This window comes from Lichenostomus cassidix, chromosome 4 (genome assembly GCF_008360975.1).
Source record: "Lichenostomus cassidix isolate B80296 chromosome 4, HeHo_3.0, whole genome shotgun sequence".
Lineage (NCBI taxonomy): Eukaryota > Metazoa > Chordata > Aves > Passeriformes > Meliphagidae > Lichenostomus > Lichenostomus cassidix.
This window is the reverse complement of record NC_139484.1, coordinates 25,475,901-25,494,972: the sequence shown is the minus strand read 5'-3', so window position 1 is coordinate 25,494,972 and position 19,072 is coordinate 25,475,901. Positions and strand designations below refer to the sequence as shown.

Here is a 19,072-nt window from a genome sequence, read left to right as displayed (position 1 = left end):
CAGTATTCATCAGAGCTTATGAAGAGCCACCAAGCTACAATGATAGACAATGGGCAAGCATGTTCTTGCCATAAAACAGTGAGGCATTTCCTTCTGCAGAGCTCCTTGCTGGTGAGACAGAAGCCTTTGATCCTTGCATGAGCTGGATGTCAACCTATCCCCTCTGTAACTGCACTAATTAATACCATTACAAATCTCTTGATGTTTCTCATTTACAGAACACTGTTACCTTGCATCTCACTTTGATGAGGTGAAGGTGAATCTGCTGTTTACAGCTTGATTGAACTACCTGTTTTCCTGTTAGCAATGACCTGTTAAGGGATGAAGTCAAGCATGAGCACCAAAACACCTGCTCTGACTGAGATTCCTCATCAAAATCTGTGTGCCCTACTTGGGTTTGTCTGTGCTCAGAGTTCCTGCGGGTGTAACAAATAAAGGGAGAGATGAGAGAAAACTAAGGAAACCGGAAGAGGGATTTGGTCCTGATTATGTTGATGATACAGCATTTTATCAACTCATTTCTTGTTGTTTCTCAGCCATCAGCATCGAAACTCTGCATGTTGTTTTGAGCTGAAGTAGATGTTTCCCTGCTCCTGAAAATGGAAGGATCATTCTTGTAGTAATGAATTAAAAATACTGATGTTACCATTCCAGACTTTCACCAGGGTATATGGCTGCAGTCCAGTTTACAAGTCTGAGTTCAGAGTAATTTCCTAGAAGCCAGCAGAGTTTCTCCAGCTTTTAAGCTGCCTCAAACTTATTATTTCAGTACAATTATGGCCTTTTCCTCATAACGATTTGAAGTGATGGCATGTAGATTTCAAATGTCCACTGACCTTTCTTAATTTTCTCTTTCTGTTTTAAAGTATATTCGGTGCTGTTCGAACTGGTGCTTATATGCTGTACATTTTGATGACCAAAGGCCTGAAACAGTCAGTGTGTGACCAGAGTTTTTACATTGGACCTGTCAGCAAATTCTGGGCATATGCATTTGTGCTAAGCAAAGCACCCGAACTAGGTGAGTACCCTCTCTCTTCCTCTCATGTGCATATGTGTATTTTTAGAGAAGAAATGTCCTTGCAGGAAGCACTAGAAGAGTCTCAGTGCTGTCAAAATCTCATTTAAGTCTTAGAAAAACTGAATAAGCATAACCAACCCCAAACTGCTTGTTTTAGTCTCTGGAGGTTAATTCCAGCTTGGCTGAAGTTAGATCAGTGTGCAATTGAGTAAGACCTTTCCCAGCCCTGGAATAAACTGCAGTGAACGTACACAGCAGGGCAGTCAAGAAGTAAAAGCAATCTGGTCGATACCTCTTCCTGAGCTACTTGTAGGCAAATAGGAGTGGCATAATTGGCAGTCATATACCCCATGGCTACAAAAATGGAGGGTGGGCTATAGCAGCTGTGTCAGCAAGAAGCTTTGAGTCAGACTCTGCCTCCGTTCTGCAGCTTTCATTTTTTAATACACATCTAAGTGTACAATTATGAACAGTAAGGTGCTTCTTCCCTAGACATTGAAAGCTGTGGCTGTCTGCTTCCTCCAAGTAGAAACCAATTTCCCATAATAGCCCTAGCTTTTCAAGTCCTGATTTCTATAAATTTCTATCCCTCCAACAGCTTTTTTGGTAAGGATACTTACGATATCCATGTGAAAGTCAACTTAATAGTCAGCCTTCATGTGTTCTCATCCATGGCTTATTAGTGTCAAAAAGGGTTGTTCTAATGGAAAGGAGCAGCCCTCCAGCTTTCATTTTGGAGGATGCCCTTATTAAACCCTAAAGGACTGCAGCTCTCACTGTGTTCAAGTGTACAGCAAAAATAAGACTTTACCTTTCAGCAGGTAATTTGATTCAGCAAATTGAGGACAGTAATTGATCAGCATTAAAACTAGAATGAGACAGACACCAGTTGCTTTGCTGTGTCAGAATCTGTTGGTTTCCTGCTGCTTAAATTGCTGAAAACGCACAGAAATTTAGTTTTTAAAACTGGGCAACATCAGCTAGAACTGCACAGCAGCAATAAATTCAGCAGATGATTACTTACTGAAATACGAGGGAACATCCTGCAGTTAATGAAGTGAACAGTAGCATTATGGTTTATTATAGACTTCGTGAAGACAGTGCAGTTTTGCTTCCATCCATGACTAATATTCATGACTTAGATTTCCTCGGATACTTATACATCAAAGTCTCCAGGTTGAAATCACAAGGATCCTTTTGGAAACAGCGTTTGTGTAACAGTGGAAAACAAGTAACATACATATATCCATATATCTAATTGAGATGCTCATTGCAATAATGCTCTAAAGTAATGTATACTCGAGCAACAGCAAAGGGAAGAGAGCACTGCATTACTTACGGAATAGTCTGATATGTTTCTCATTTCCTCCCCTCTTTTTTTTTTTTTTTTGTGTTTTGTTTTCTTACAGGTGACACAATATTCATTATTCTTAGGAAGCAGAAGCTCATCTTCTTACACTGGTACCATCACATTACTGTGCTACTTTACTCTTGGTATTCCTACAAGGACATGGTGGCTGGCGGTGGCTGGTTCATGACCATGAACTATGGAGTGCACGCCGTCATGTACTCCTACTATGCCTTGCGGGCTGCTGGCTTCAGGGTGTCCCGCAAGTTTGCCATGTTCATCACCTTGTCGCAGATCACCCAGATGTTGATCGGTTGCGTGATCAATTACCTGGTCTTCTCCTGGATGCAGCAGGGCCAGTGCCATTCCCACGTGCAGAACATCATCTGGTCCTCTCTCATGTACCTCAGCTACTTTGTGCTCTTCTGCCATTTTTTCTTTGAGGCCTATATCGGCAAAACCGGGAAAGAAAGGAAGGTTGACTAGTGGTAGAAACGAGAAGCCATAGCTCAGGGTCATCAAGAAAAACAAAATTATAAGAAAAAAAAAAGGCACAAGGAAACACATATATGTATGGTGCAGCTAAAACTTGGCAGCTTAGGGAAAGTTAGCGTGGTTTAACCCAGTAAGTTTATGATCCTATCATGGTGAGGACTCACTGAATTCTACTCTATCTCAAAGGACTGCTGATGAAAGACAACTTCCTTCTTGTACCTGTCTGCTCTAGAAAAGAAGGAGAAAAAGAAAGAAGAGGAAAAAAAAGAAAAAAGGAAAGAAAAAAGAGAAGAAAAGAGAAATGGAATAATGTTAAGGGGGGAGAAAAAAGTACATTAAATAAGCAGTGTGTTTCCCCAAGGTGGAGGAGAGAATTTTATTTTGAAAAAAAGGTTTCTAAGTAATTTCTAATAATTTCTCTGCATTAAGTTTAAACAAAAAAAAAAAACCAAAACCAAACAAGCAGAGGTGACAAAAAATCTGTCTATGATAACAATAAGATTGTGGAATTAAAATCTTTTCCATAGAAGGTTGATACCTTTAGCCAAAATGAAGCCCAAAAAGATGTTTCCTGCATGGAAACTGGCTGAACTCCACACTGTGGTTATGAATGGAAAAGAGAAGAGATTGATTTCTCTGCTATGTACTCTGCCAGGAGAGCAGATCTGCAACACAGAGTGACCTCCCTCAGAAGGTGGAAAGGAGCAGTACTTTTACAAGAGTTTAATGTGAAAAGATGCGCTGTTGCAATACATATCTCAGAGAGTGCATTTTCCAAGTGCATTTTCAGTTAAAGGCAAGGAATTTCTGCAGCAGGATAAGTCATAGAGGGTTAAATCAATCAATATTTGCTAAATTACCAGGGGCTAATAGTGAAGGGATGTTCAGGAAGGAGAGGGAGACAACTCCCCTCGCGAGATTTTTAGGAATTATCCATTACTCTTAATTTAGCCCACAGCGACACTGAATTAAATGGGGGAAATCGGGAGAAATCAGTTAGCGAGAAGAGAGTGATTTATCTGCCCACTGTTTTCAGAACAGAGCCCTGTGGTACAATCTGGATTGTGTGTTTTTGCAGACACGAGGATGCCTGCCTGAGTTGGGAGAGGTGGCAGGACTGTGTGACTTTGGGTATCACTGTGCTTCTGCATCTGCCTGCTGGGCAGTGCAAAGATGTTCAAAGTGCCCTCCTCTGGTCATGTGGAGATACTACTACAAAACATACTTGGAATAGGTTTTTCTTGAGATTTGTGTAAAAAAAATTAGTCTAAATGAAGTAATTTTGCTGCAACAGCTTGACTCTAAAGTCCAGAGAGAATTAGTCTTCATTAAATAAATATGTATCTCTGCAGAATCTGTACTGTAACATCAGACTGACCGCTTAAGAAGACACTCTTTCTTCTCTGAAGTCAGCTACAGATATAAGGAGAAATGTATTTCACTCTGAACCTTAGAGAGTTAGTTGAGAACAGCCATATTCTTTCAAAGACAAGTAGATTGCATTATCTGTGATATTCCAGTCCTTACAAAGCCAAATAAAATGTGTAAAAGTTCCTAGTATTTCAAAGACGCAAGTATGTAAACTTGATGTTAAATGTGTTAAATGTAGTATTCTAAATTGTAACAGCTAGGTAGTTTAACTAAACAATTAGAAGAACTAGATCAACAAAATAGGGACTGCTGTTCTGCCTAGAATATACACACACCTATAACTACACCCATATACACATTCTGTGAATTGTCAACAAAAAAAAACAGCCCAGTGGCAGAGAATCACATTTCCTGGCTAATGCAAAAGATTGTCATTATCTTTCTTGCTTTAATTTGAGATTGTACAGTACAAAGGGTTTTTTTTAATTATGATTTTTAGCTTTAATTGTGCTGTCATTCATGAAACAGAGCTGCTTTAGTATCCTGTTAAGAGATGACAAGGGCTTTCGGTGTCTCATTATATACAAAAGAAAAACAAATAAAGTTACATTCCATATTATGTGAATGGTCTTAAAAATCTAAAGGCCTTTTCAGGCTAAAATCATAACAAGCAGAAAATGAGTTTACATTTGTGTTATTTAATTTATTGATGTGCTGACATTATTTTATGGTACAAAACATAGCAAAATGTGATATGCAGTAATGAAGCTATGATACTCATTAATAGGACTACTGTATACGTGGAAATATTAGACAAAACCAATTAAATGTGTAAACCATTTTGTTATACAGCTTGGGAGTAGATAATTATAATGCTAAATAAGCCTTTCTCCTCATGTTTAATTTTGCCCTGGCTAAAAAGCGGGTTAAGAAGACCAGTTAAGAGTGGAAAAGGCAAAATTAAAGTCTACTGCAATTAGTTGATAAGCGTTAGTAGAAGCCCACCATTGTGCCATTTAGACCCTCAGTCCTGTGTGTCTTAAGTCTCTCAGAGCAAGAGGGGCTGGAAGTGGTCCAGTGTCTGGAGCTGAAGCTGGAGCAGAAATCTTGGACTCTGAAGTCAGTGGAGGCTTTGCTGTGCTTTGAACCAACAGAGCCAGTGTGCCTGACTGCCTTTGTCTGAGCAGAGGGGAAGGAGCCATGCACATCTGCTAATTTGAGGCTTGGGGCTCATGATTTAAAAGCCCCGTAACGTTTATCGGTGACAAGTGACATCACAGCGTGGCAAGGACTTGCAGGCTAAGTTTACCACAGGTGGAAAACAGAGTGGGTTGCAATCAACAACCTGCCCTGTTTCATATTCTGGTTTCCTTAACTGCACAGGAATAAAACTGCACATTTCTTGGTGCTGGCAATGCCAACACTGACTTCAGCAGAGCAAGCAATTCACCTGCTCTTTCCCTGTATCCCAAAGCCCTCATGGGTACCTCTGCACTGTTCCCAGCAGCTGCTCCTGGCCATGGCCAGTGCTGTCCCAGACAAGGCTGGGTGTGGGAGCAGCTCCAGTGCAGGCAGCAGCCCCAGTGACCTCCTCAGCAGGCAGGTGCAGCCCTGGTGTGCAGCTCAGCACCAAATCCAGGGGGTGTCCTGGCAGGTGACTGGGCTGCAGACAAGCACACTTGTAGGGATGGTGCAGCAGGAGCAGATGTGTAAGGTACAGTGACACATTAGGGAGCATTTATTGTCACGCTGGGAACTGGCTGTGACACGGCCATTTGCTTCAGGAAATTATCACACACACATTTACACAGGTCCTATGGCCCTGCTGTACTGTTGGGCTTTTCCTCTGAGGTTTTCCACTAGAGTCAAATGTGGTAACTGGCATAAAAAATTTTGACAAAAGGACTGAAAACAACTGACAATCTTTTTCTTACTTTTTCCCCTCTAAAATATACATGCATCATATTTAGACATCACGTTTTAGCCACTTGCATATACTTAAACACTAAGCCTGTCAACCCTAATCTAATGACACCTCAACAATACTCCAGCTGTCCAACCTTTGAGATACAAGATACAAACACAGCTAATTGGATCCTATTTATTTCCCCTGATTTGAGTCGTTGAGTCACATTTTTAGATTTTTCTGTCCAGTACCAGAACCCTCTTTTCCCTAATTATTTTAAAGAAATCTGAAATTCTGTTGCATTCACACATGCCATGGGGAACTCAAACTTTATATAAATTTACCAAGCATTCTAGAACCTGTGACAGCCATGAGAGATGCTGGAAATGCTGTTACGGGATCCACTGTTAAAGTCAGGAAAGTTCCACTGGTGAAGAGGTCACTCCAGCAGGGTCAAAGTCTGTGTTTTATGTTTTGATGCATTAATCCAATGTACTGAAATAAAACCAGAAAGGTCAGCATGGATTTACACATAGGCAGCTGCCAGCAGAATTTGGCTCTTCCTTAACACTACTTCTGTGTAGTCAACACTTTAGGGAAAATATTTTCAACTAGTTAGTGAAAGAACAAAAGCTTGGATACTTCTGCAGCCTCTTTAAACTGTGCCTGTGATGAGAAGGAAACCCCTCATTTTTACAAACCTTCTGTAACTCAGAGTCACAAATTATTTCTGTCTGAGCTCACTGATAACACCCAACTAGGGGCAGCTGCTCCAAAGGAGACTTCTCATCAGCATCTCACAATAAGGTACAAGTTTTACTTGCAAGATAAGGGCTGAAGTGTGTGAAAGGAATCATTCCAAAGAGCCAGGCAAGGTATAGGAATAAAATACTGAGCACAAATTGCAGGAGAGACACAGAGGGAGATTTATTCCATATCCCAGGACAAAGTGTTTCCAGTCACTGAGAAGAGGAAAGGCAGGTGGGCTGCACTGTGCCAAGTGCCCAGGATGGGGTGGCTGGTGGACTCAGGTTTCCATGTAGGGGTCTCTCCTGCAGACATGAATTGGGCAGTTGCTTCTTGAGTGCAAACATGGGTCTGTGGATTTGTTTGGATGAACATGCATGGTCTAATAACTTGTTCAAGTCCTGGGTGTATTTTATTTTTTTCTCCTGAAAGTAAAAACTTGGGACACATTAGATGAAAATGATGGTACCTCAGGGATCAATATTCAGGTGGTTTCAGGCAACAGAGAGCTTAAGAGACCAATTATTGTGACCATGAAACAGCAGCCTTTGTAAGCAGTGCCAGATAGAATGCATTAGTGCTGTAATATCTCTAGTAGTTTTAGCCTATCCTGTACTTCAGAATAAGGAGCAGAAGTATAACATCTTTGTATAGAAATCATAAACACAGACATAAAGTAATGAAGATGGCTTTGATCAAGGAAGAAATCAAAGCAAATTTGAGACTATACTGTGTAAGTTCAGGACTTGTTCCAATGCCTGCTGAAAGTGAGATTGTTGGTGAGATGTCGGGTGACATCAGGTAGCTTTGCTTCAGCCTGCTGGAGCCCAGTTGCAGAGGGTGATGCAAGACCTAAATTCCCTTTTTGCTCAGTGGTGACATGAACCATCTGGGGCATTACTCAGGCTCTATCGTGGGTCTTTGGTCATATTTTCCAGCCTAGCATCAATGAGCCCTCTACAAGGAATGAATTGTAACTCAGAATTGTTGGTGGGTTTCCACTGTTTTATTTCAATACATTTTCCATTCCATTTCTTTTACTAAAAGCAAGCTAAAGGACAAGTCCCTGATCCTGCTGTCATGAACGCTCTGTTGCAGTCAGTGTACCATACACAGGCTTTTGCTAACAGGGGTAAAGGCAGGACCAGGGTCTTGTTACTGATTTAATTCCTAGCAGAGCAAACACCACAGGGTAGGATTTGATTTCTTAAATTAAATCAACTGTACCAACACAAATAAGATTGGATCTGCACATTAAGTTGACAGCTAAGGGGAACCAGGGCCCTCCCCAGGACATCATAATGTAAAATGCTTCATGAAGAGGGGTTAGAGTGTATTTCCCAATGGGTATAAAATAATACTTCCCTGAAACAGTGACCTTCCTGAGAAGTCTCCCTTCTGTCCAGTCCTGGACAGCTTCAAACAGGCCTGTCTGCTGAAAAAATGCAGCTCTGATTGACTTATCTGCTTTCTCAAAAGGGCCACTACATGCTTCAGGCTTTTTGGAGCCTTAAAGCTCAAGCTAGATTTATATTCAGAAAAACAACCTTAATATGTGTACAATAACTAGAAGAGAATAGTATGATAAATATCTTTATTTTACCATTTTCAAATGGCTATTTCATTACATAAAAGGAAGTTTTTATTTTTATTTTTTGGGGTATATTGATATTCCAAATAAAATTTTAACTTTTGGTTCAAAATAAAATCTGTCTCTGTGTCTTACTAATCTGTAACATCTTTTTTTTCTCTATACTGCCATGAAGTCAGTGTGTTGAAAAAGGGAAGTCGTTCTCCAGATACAAGACTACAGCATGGCTACTGTGTCACCTCCCAGCAAATTACTACCAAGTTCATATATGTGTACCACAAATACAGAAGTACCATGTGTTTTTTTTAAATTTGTGTGTGTTTAATTTTGTGTCTTTCTGAGCAAAGACAGGAGAAGCTGGATGCAGAGGGAGGAGGGTAAAGCAGGGTGGGAAGCCCAGAGTGGGGACACAGCTAGCTTTGAGAGACCCTGGTGTCCTTCCTGAGGATTGGTTTGGGAATCAGCCCAAGGAGCAGTCTGGAAATGGAACAGCAAGAAGAGGGAATTGCACATATGTACCAGGAAGTGCTGCCTACCATCTTCAGTATTATCACAGGGAGAGTGAAAGAGCAAATAATGTAGCAAAGCAGACTGGGATTTCCAAGGTGAGTGCAGCTCAATAAGTGGTTCAATAACCAGGGAGTGCAGCCCCATCTTCAGCCATGCTCTGTCCCTCATGCACAGAAACTGCCTTGAAGACAAAGCTGGAATGCTTCACCAAGTTGACAGTAAGTCCATGCAAGCAAACACAGGTTCTGTGGTGATGCTGGACTTGACCAAGAAGTTTCTTGAGTCTTTGCCACATTGCTTAATGTCAAAATGCTGAATGAACATTCTTCATCCATTGTCCTCCTGGTAGCTTGGTGACCTCTGTGCTCCCTCAGAGTGATGTGCCCACACAATCCCTGCCAGAAACCTCACACAAACACCTTCAGCTGTGCCTGCTCTGCCACCTGCCAGCCCTTTGGAGGGCTGAGAACTCGTCAGGGAGCAAACCTTCCCTGCTGCTCTGTCAGAAGCTCACCAGAGGAGGCTTGAAAGGGTTATATATAATGACTTTCCCAGCAACAGAGCAGGCTCTGTTGCCTAAATTACTGATCTGGAGGAGACAGATGAAGCCAGATGAGCTCTGCTGGGCACAGTGCTCTCTCTTACCTCTCATCTACACTGCTCTTCACAGTTCCTCTCTGCTTTCCACAGCCCCAGGCCGTGCTGCTTCAAGGATTTTGACAGTCTGTTCAGCCCAGGCTGAACTCCACTGCTCTGCTTAACAGGTGAGGTCTTTTCTGTCCACCTGCTCCAGTCCCCATCCCACTGTTGCCAGCTGCAGTTTGCAATTCATTGCTGGAATCCTTTCTACTGTTGTGGTCACTGTAATTCTTCATTTGCCTCACCAGTGCATCGCAGCTGCTGCCCCCAAGCACTGCTGGCACCTCCACAGGGTGAGTGAAGAAGAGAACCTAACCACAGAAATGGTAGCAGGTTAAGTTACAATAACGGAAATAACAACAGAAAATACCTATTTTTGAATGTTATATAGAATAATTTACTTTTGCTGAAAGGACCTTAGAGGTCACATGGAAAGGATTTTTTTTCTGGTCAGTGTTTCCTCCTTTAAAATTTTACCAGAAGTACCAGGGATCTGAGGTCTGTTCAGTGCAATGCTGGCACTTGCATTCAAATGGTGGCACTAGGACTGCTAAGAGCATTTAAAACCTTTTTCCTAAGTATTCATTAGACAGAGAGCAAAATACAGTTAGCAAAGGCTTTGCTGTTCACCTCTTCTGCTTTCTCAATACAGCTTTTCTTTCAGCGTGGCTTTATCTATATAAGATATACTGAGCACATGAAAGCTGATGATCATTAAGGGTATCTGTCTGTAAGACAGGTAAAAATCACAGCTGTTTAGGGGTGTGCTATCTGCTTGGGAATGTTTTTTCTGTTGTGTAACAGTCTGTCTAGGGAGATAAAAGCTGTTCAGGCCTGTTATCACCTAAGAGGGTTATGCATTTCATGATGGCAGCTCTATACCATTTCAGAATTTAATTCACAGCTATTGACATCCATAGAGTTTTAGGCTGGAAGGATGTTAAATTACTTTAAGCATATCTCATGAAACTGTTGCTTCAGGTGGAGCTTTTGCAAGTCCCAAGCAGATCTGAGCTCCTTTGTCCCACGTCTGGCAATCGCCATGAGGCAGGCATGGGGCTGAACCCACACACCAAAGCTGGGGAGAGCATCTGCAGTCTGCTGGGTCTGGGTCTCACAGCTGTGAGAAATACCCATCCCAGGGGGTGCCTGGCCCTGTCTGTGGGTGGTGATTCTCCCACAGAGGGGATTCCAGTGCTCCCAGGGAGCTTGGAGAAGGCTTAGTTGTCCGTGGGCAGTGGGCTGACCACAAGGCCTGGTCTGGGGGCTACTCTTGGTGAGTTTTCTGCCCACCAGCTTGCCCCAGGCAGCTGCTGGTTTAGGTTGGCAGCAGAGGACCTTGACCCAGCCACGTAGAGTGCCTTGAGCTCATAGATGCCATTGGAGTGTGTGGCTGTTAATTCTGGTAGTCTGTTGAGCACAGTGTGGATAGTCACACAAGGATATGGCTAATACCTTCACAGGGCTACTTTAAATCACAAAAGGATGGTATGTACTGGAAACTTGGCCTCTCAAAAACATCTGCTGCCTATAGCTGATGGAACACCCAAGAGAAAACTGGGAAAGCCTCTAAGACTCCAGCTTAAGGTCTTAGTCCTATTTGAGGTCCTCTGTGGACTCTCACCCCACTTTTGCAGCCAGCCTTGTTGGTGCAGAGCTGCCCAGTGCAATACATCAGGGGGTCCAGGAGAAAAATTTGCATGAGTTAAAGAGATTTAAGTATGTACTACACCCAGGGAACAAAATTCCAGAATATCTTCTCCTATGCAATCCATGTCTCTGAGAGCACACCTTTGAGCTGCTATTTTCTCTGCTTTATCCTAGACTTGTTTGAATTAAATCAGAGCACCTGTTCCTTCAAGCAAAACAAGACCACAAGAAATGAGCTGTGGCAGCTGGCCAGGACCATTGCATGCACCACATAATGCTGGTGGCTTTTAGAGATTTGCACACAGAGGCTGGGAGCACCTGGCTTGCTCAGCGTGAGGAAACCACACAGAAAGATCCCAAATAGACAACTACCATGGACTTACACTGCCTTGACACTGTGCTGCTCTCTTCCATGCAGCTGTAAGCAGTTTTGACCTTCCTTTACTAAACTGTCCATTCCTGGTGCCATGGGAGGTGGTGGGCAGTGTGCAGCAGCACTCTGGCACTCAGGGGCTGCTCACTTCTGGCACTGCCTTGACAAAATACTACTTACTGCCTGCTCTGCAACCCCATGGTGTGGCCTCAGTCTGTGCATCAGTCAGTGAGGCAAAGGGCTTTTCCCTGAGCAAAGGAAATGATTAATCTGTGGCAGGGAAGGAAGCAGCTGCTGTGTTAAGGCTGTGCACTGTCCTGGAGGGCAGCAGGAGTGGCAGTGGAAGGCCCTGCACACTGCCCATGGGACTGGTATGGGCTCCAGGCCACCACAAAAAATGGCATGGCTCAGAGAGAGCATGACAGTGGCAGTAAGAGGAACCAGGAGCTAACTTTGCTGCTCAAATTCTGTAGAAATCTAGAAAACTCATAAAAAGTATATGTGCATTTATATGTATATAAAATACCAGTATTTTAACTGCAAAGGTCTCATCAGTGATTATTTGATGTATAGAACTTCCTGGAGTTATTTTCTGAAAAGGTAGAAAATGAGTCTGTTTTTAAAATCAGGAGATTTTTAAAGGAACATCTAACTTCCATTGGGAATAACAGCTCACTGCCTGAAAGTATCCCATGCAACTTTGAATTTGCAGTGTTACAAGCAGTGCTGTGAAATGGCAGCCAACTATAAAGTAAGTTTAGACAATGCAGTTTTGTTCCTGATTCTGCCTCCAAAAAGGGTTTGTATAACTCTATATGCAGCATGCACTTGCCAGTCCTTCATGAATTCATTCTTCAGTGGAAAAGCTGCCAGTAGTCAAAACCCCACAGTGCTGGTCAGCTGCCTGAAGAATGAAGTGTGTATTTTTTTCTTAACTTTTTCTTAACAACTTTTTTTTTCTTAAAAACAAGTTGGTAATTTTGCAGCTGTCCCTTTTTAATTTTGCAATTAAGCAAAAATGCTTGAAGCGAACTGTTCTTCACTCCTACTGATAAGATTAATCCTTCAGTATGGCAGACACTCTGGGTTTAAGATCTGTATTGTATTTTGTAGACTTTTTTTGTAAACTCTTGCTTGCTATAATTCCATACACAGCCTCCTGCTCCTGAGTTATCCCCTTCTGAGCTGGAGTGAAGCACACAGGTTACATCTGGCTTTGTGTCCATTACTTTGAGCAAATCCTTCTCCTTGTGTACTTCCTCTCTAACACACTGGCAAGTCTAGAAGAGAGGAAAAGAGGGAAAAGGAATTAATTGTTTTTCCAGAATGATGCCTGGTGTAATGGTGAATCCTGAACTCACTTTACATGTCTGAGGAGATGCTCACAGTCACTGTGTTGCTACCAACGCCAGGAATGCCAAAGGCTCAGGCTGGATGAGCACTTGTGTCCTCTCTGCTGCAAGAGTTAGAAAATGTGAGTCTCAGGCATGTCCTCAAACAAATCACAGGAATGGAAGCACTAAGATTAACAAGGAAAGGCTTTCCATGTGCAGTAGCCTAAAGAGCTGTGCCCATGTTGTGATGTACTGAACCAGTTCTTTGACAAACTCTTGATGAAGGATTGCTTATATCCATGGCTTAATGTCTGACTGCTTGGTGAGCAGGTCAGTTGTGAACTGCTTTTAGCCACAATATGTTTGTTAATAAGTTTTGGGTTTTTTTTTCCTCCTGATAACACTGTGCTTAAATGCAGCTACTGATGAGCTCTCAACACTTTGTACCTGTGTGCTGAGCCCAGTTATTTTTACCCTCACAATCAGTGTTAATTAGACAGGTTAAATTTCTATTTTTTACTGAAATTGCCTAGATAAGACATACACTGTCTGGGTAAGGCAGTGATAGTCATTCTGTAGGTTCCCAGAGCTTAAAATACTTATTTAACTTTCCCCCAAAGTCCTGCTCATGTATCTAAAGATACCTCTTTGTTTCATCATTTGTTACTCTTTTTGTTGGCATGCTCCAATTAGATGTCTTTCTCTGTTTCCAAAAAGTAAGATAATATTATCCACTGCCTTTCACAATTCTTTACAGGAGCTGCAAGCGTGAAATTTCCAGTCCTGCTTGCTGTTTGGTTGAGCTATTCCATAGCAATAGTCATAAATTGTGCAAGAGGAGTACAAACAGTTCTTCTTGAATTCTCAGAGGCTATTTATGCTGTTAAGCAATATATACCTCACAGGGATTACAGCTCTGTAGAGGTTAGAATAGTTAGAATAAAGAAATAAAGTTAAGCTATAGATCTTTAGAAAGTGGCATTCAGTAAAGAATGACTCATCAGTTCTTTCTTTATGTCCACATTTACAGCTTGAGCTGAGTACTGCTGTAATTAACTGGGAAAGCTTCCAAAACAAATATAAAGAAAGATTCAGACAAATATATTTTTGTGTTTTAGCTAAACCTAATATCTCCATTGGTCATGTCAATTGTAGAATGGGAGGCAATGTTTTTCTTAAAAATAGGTATTTCACCAGAAGGACTGTTATGAATTCTACACTTCTGGTTAATTATGGCATCAGGACCCTTGAACTTGTTTTCGAAGATGCAAAATGAAAATCTTGATGTCATAATTAGAGGGTAGTACATAATTATGGGATTTGTGTGATCTACTCTCTAGGCATGAAACATCTTTTAACCAAGTTCTTGGCACTCATTATTTTACTCATGTTTCACATGGATACTAATGCCCTCAGCCTGACAGCTCTCCATTTGCAGAGGAGCTAGAAGAGGCGCACAAGAAATGCCTTGAAGAACTTCTCCTGGTTTATGAGAGGCCATGTTGGTATCACCAGCCTCTGCTCTGCAGTACAAAGCTACCCCAGATGCACAGTCCATGTATGTACTCTCTACTGACCTGCCTTTGATTCTTCCTGTCTTCCCAAAGATGGGATTTCAGAGGCAAAGGCAATGTATTTGTTGCAATCTGCCTGTTCATATGCTGAGCAAAGGGAGAGTGGGCTCTGCAGTGGCCTGTGATCCCACACCTGGATTGCACCTGGCTGAGCAGTGGCTGCTGCTCTTCACAAGCTCATTCCCTCCAGAGATGGTATTTTGGGGGATGAGGTGTCATTTACCTTCTTTCTACCAGCTAGACCTGGAAAATATAAAATAATTCTTTTCCCCTGAAAAACTTCTGGAATCTGCCATTTCAGGAAAAATACTTCACAGCTTTCATCACAAGTCTGGATCCCAAGCTACTAGGTTTTCAACTTTCTTGGCTTAAACTTTACGAGAAGCTTAGTTTTGTCCTTGTGCTAACTCCTCTTCCCATTTCTCTTGAAAGGCACCATGATTTAAAGGAAACTTTGAAAAAATTTTCTATGTTTAAAATTGAAGGAAAAGCAGTATCTTCTGCTTGGAACAAACTTTATTCCTGTGAAGGAAGCCATCAAGTAGCTCCTGGGATTTCCTTGCCAAAAGAGAGCATGGCTGAGGGATCAGCTAACCAGAGGGGTGACAGATCTGTAGACAAAGGACTCACTTCAAACACAAAGGATGTGGAAGAAGTTGGCCTCCAAGTTTTGGGGTTTTTTTCCTGAGTTGCTTTCCAGCTGAGAAATACCATGCCCTTCCCACCTTCCTTTTTGTCACACAGCATGCAGGTGAAACCTCTGTGCCAGCCTTCCATCATCCACTGGCAGCACTTGGATTGTGTCAACCTGGATGAGCAGGTCAACACAAGTACATGCCTTGGCAATGCTTGGAAGGCTTTGCTTCTTGGTGCATTGCCTGGAAGCAGAGGCTGTGTCACAGAGTCCCCGAGCAGGGAGGAGCAGCAGCAGCAGCTGTGAGGATTGCTGTGGGCTGGAATAGCAGCCCTGGGTTTTAACAGCTTGTGCTTTTTCTCCCTAGAAATACATTTTGCTGCTAAACTCCTGGCTAAAAGCAGAGAGCACCGATGCTAAAATCACAGTGTGCCTAGGCTTGTGGTATTGCAGCTCAGGAGGAGAGGAAGCAAGTGCTCTAGCCAAACTCTGGAGAAATTTATTTTGGAGGAGTCAGGAGGCTGAGGATTGCAGCAAGAGGAGGAAATTATTTTCTTGGGCAGGCCAGCCTGCAAGGGGAGACCAAGCAAGCCCATGCAGGAGCCTCTGGAGTAGGTATCAAATGGGCTTTACTTTGCCTGCCCTGATGTAATTCCTTGCTCTGTCTCATGATACTCAGCTACAGGATGGAGGAAACAAGACTTCCTCAGGCTCCAGAAAGGGCTTGTTGTATGTTTGCATTTGTACAAGCTTTCAAGTATGTAACGAATATTCATGTGAAAAGTCAGCCCTGATGGAAGGAGCCATGGATACTCCCTAGGAACACAGCAGGGAAGAAGAGGTGTTTTCTCTTGCATGTTCCCTTTCTTCATTCACAAGTGAGCCTCTCTGAGGTTTTCTGGATGGAATCTGAAGGAAAGGAAAAGAAACAAGTTTCCACGAGGACTGTGTTATGATGAACCTCTGCTGTGGAGGGTGTGGGTGAGATGTAATTCTGAGCACTGGGCAGCCATGGCTCTGTGTGGTCTGTGAGCAAAGCCTACTGACAGGTATGTGCAAAAGATGGGAGGGAAAATACTGGGAGGGTACCTGACTGCTTAATGCTGTGTAGCTGCCAGGGGAAAAATACCTGTTTGACAACCCTCTCAGTCAGTTAAATAAGGGGAAAAACCTCCCATTCCCAAAAATTCCTGCTTTCTGGACTAGAGAGCTCAAACCAGGGGGGAATTAGGAACTGACTGCAAATGAGTGAATAACAAATATTTATGTGCCAAGACATATCTCATGGGAAGAAAGCAAATGTCTCTGAGGCTGTCTTGTATCATCCACGTACGTAGCCCTTAAGAGGAGCACAGTGGACAACTCAAGAGAGGAATCTTTATTTTACTGTGCCATGGAAATTAAAACTGAAACCCAGTGGATGATGTACGCTGCAGTTTTGGACTCCTGCCTTACACAGCCTGGTGGCCACCTGAAGGTTCTCCCCAAAAAGGTGGGAATCCCCCATCTGAGCTGCAGTGCAGGCACAGCCCTGCTCTGTTACAGCAGCACAGTTGGTCAAGTGCAAAAGAATTCCCAACAGTAATTTGGATGCTCCATGGGACACCAGCCTGAGTGCAGAGATCCTGCTAAAAGTAATGTGGGTCTGAAAAGTGACAGCTGCTCTGTTTCTGTTTTCCCTAAGTGAAAGACTCCTGAATTTGCTAATCAGGCTGCTTCACTACCTAGTAAAATGTCAATCTCTTGAATAAAAATTTACAGCCTTCAAATTATGAAGAAAAAACACATTTTTCCTCCTGTCTGCAGACTTCTCTTAATGGAGTTTTCAGATGTTCTGCTGGAAAAAAAAATAGTTAACTAAACTGTTTTTCCTCTCTAAATCCTCATGTAGCAGTACAAGGTGACAAGCACTGAACATGACAAATCCAGAGAATGGAACCAGGTAAGGGCTGGCTCAGTGCCACCTTTCCCACAGTTTCCCTAAGCACTTTCGATTTCCATTTTTTTTACACACATTAACTAGCTGCTTCCTGCCGGGTAGTTTAAATTTGCTTCTAGGAAAACCAGAGAGAATTTGCAATGGAACAGCTCCCTCAATAGCCTGGTGGATCTGGTTTTCCTGTGTAAATGGCCATAGTTCACATTCCTGCTTCCATAAGAATATTTTGTATATAAAAGGGAAAGCAGGAGCTGTGAAGAAAACCTGCTCTGTTCACTGTCTCATCCATTAGTAGACCTTGTTTGATTGATGAACTGACGATAAGAGACGCCTTCTCTTATCAATCCTGATATAAATCAAACAGAGCAGGGTGTGGAGGTAGCATTTGCCACACCTCTGGGAAAGCCCTGCCCAGCAGCCATTCTCTGCCCCTGCTCAGTCACACCAACAGCCCTGTGTTGCCTTTCTTTGACAGATGGACCAGACTGGTGGAAGTACCAGGAATCTCTCCCTGCTGGTGCCCCTGAGGAACTGGATCACCCAGCAGAGCTCTGGCAGTGGGAAGCATCCCTGGTGCCACCCTGATGAGCATCCTTGGCTCATTAAGGAAAAGGGCAGCAGGACATGGAAGAAAGTGTGGTCTGCTTGCCCATAAGTGGATGGATAAAGCCATTTTCCAGAGGCAAACATGGCTCTTTGATTTCTTTGGTGGCATTCAGAGCAGCAGAGGGACAGCTGGGAGCCAAGGTAACCTGTATCAGCTTAGAGCTGGCAGGACAGTGAAACATTCTCAGCCGATCTGCAGGTGTGTCAGAGTCAGATCCCTCCATGGCTCCTGCTAAACCTGTGCATTTCAGATGCACATCCTTGCTCTCTCCTGTTGTCCCTTTCCTCCTAAATCCCTTCTCACTCCCCCTATCCATTGCCCCAGGCAAGCAGACCAGGAGGTGATTGCACACACATGGTAGGTGGATCAACCTCGTGGTTTTCTTCTTTCATCTGAGGCACAAAACATTTCAGACATCACTTGTGCTTTTGAGTTAATCTTCCAAGCCAACAAATTATGAGCTAGCCCCAGGGTTTTCTCTGCATTAAATGTGGTGTTTATGTGATTTGGGGAATGTTTGACAGAGTAGGAGGTGTTCACATAAATAATACAGGCCAGCCAGAAAGTCAGTGGGGAGCTACTCACTCCATGCAAATTGGTGAAGATGGCAGCATCCCATTTCTGAGTCTTGAGAAGACTCAGAAAGTTATATCGAAGCAAAAAGCTGATCTTCTTTCCATTCATAGGGTCTTAGTACTCCAGTGTCACTTTTTCTCTTAAATTTTTTTAAAAACAAGACTTCTTGATATTTCCCAGATCAATATTACACACTGCTGTTAATAACGACTCGAGAAACTTTGTCCTTGAAGGAGCCAACCAGAAAGTCAGCAGCCCAAAAGGACAGACAAGCCTTTAGGATATGATGAAGACAGAAGTGTCCTAATCCTCTAGGACTGTCACCCTGTTGGAAGGAACCCAGTGGGAAGACAGATACACCGAGACTGGAATAATTGTGGAGGTGTGTGAGAAGCAAACCAAGGTTCTGACTAGAACTTGGCCTTCAAGTGAGCATGAGATCATCTCCCAGCAGGGAACCACTAGCACCAATTGCCATCCCATGTCTCCATTACTTTCCATAGCAGAGGTGAGCGGTTATGCAGTGATGTCAGGAATTTTAGCAGGATTAAGTAATTTTTTTTCTGAACTGGGAGAGTAATCTCTGATCCTTCCCTCTGCAGCAAGGATCAGTATGAGCATGGTGAGCACATGGAGTAGCATGAATGGCTTGCTTTGCTGTTAAGCAATACATCAGCCAGGAGACAACCTCCTGAGAAGTTAACACTTGATTTCTGCAGGTTTATGCTTTGCCATGAGCAGAGCTGTCATAATCTTTTTT

General features: G+C 42.8%; 2 protein-coding genes across 3 annotated transcripts in view; both read left to right on the top strand.

Annotated features, from left to right (window-relative positions):
• ELOVL6 (ELOVL fatty acid elongase 6) overlaps positions 1 to 4,851 on the top strand; it is a 74,164-nt gene extending 69,313 nt beyond the window's left edge. The window contains exons 3-4 of the mRNA XM_085058391.1: positions 867 to 1,018; positions 2,428 to 4,851. Of these exons, the coding sequence (XP_084914517.1) occupies positions 867 to 1,018; positions 2,428 to 2,852 (577 nt within the window). The 3' untranslated portion in view covers positions 2,853 to 4,851. The remainder of the gene's footprint in view (positions 1 to 866; positions 1,019 to 2,427) is intronic.
• A 4,600-nt stretch (positions 4,852 to 9,451) lies between these two features.
• On the top strand, positions 9,452 to 17,853 carry LOC146438097 (uncharacterized). 2 transcript variants are annotated; one of them, XR_014851663.1, is made up of 4 exons: positions 9,452 to 9,750; positions 9,874 to 9,958; positions 17,082 to 17,132; positions 17,605 to 17,853. XR_014851663.1 is itself a non-coding variant. In XM_085058392.1 (3 exons), the coding sequence occupies exons 1-3, from the start codon at positions 16,584 to 16,586 to the stop codon at positions 17,782 to 17,784; spliced, it is 330 nt and encodes a 109-aa protein (XP_084914518.1). In that variant the 5' UTR covers positions 15,439 to 16,583; the 3' UTR covers positions 17,785 to 17,853. The 2 variants fall into 2 exon arrangements, 1 of the variants encoding a protein (XP_084914518.1); XM_085058392.1 differs by lacking the exons at positions 9,452 to 9,750; positions 9,874 to 9,958 and adding an exon at positions 15,439 to 16,682.
• Positions 17,854 to 19,072: the final 1,219 nt, after the last annotated feature.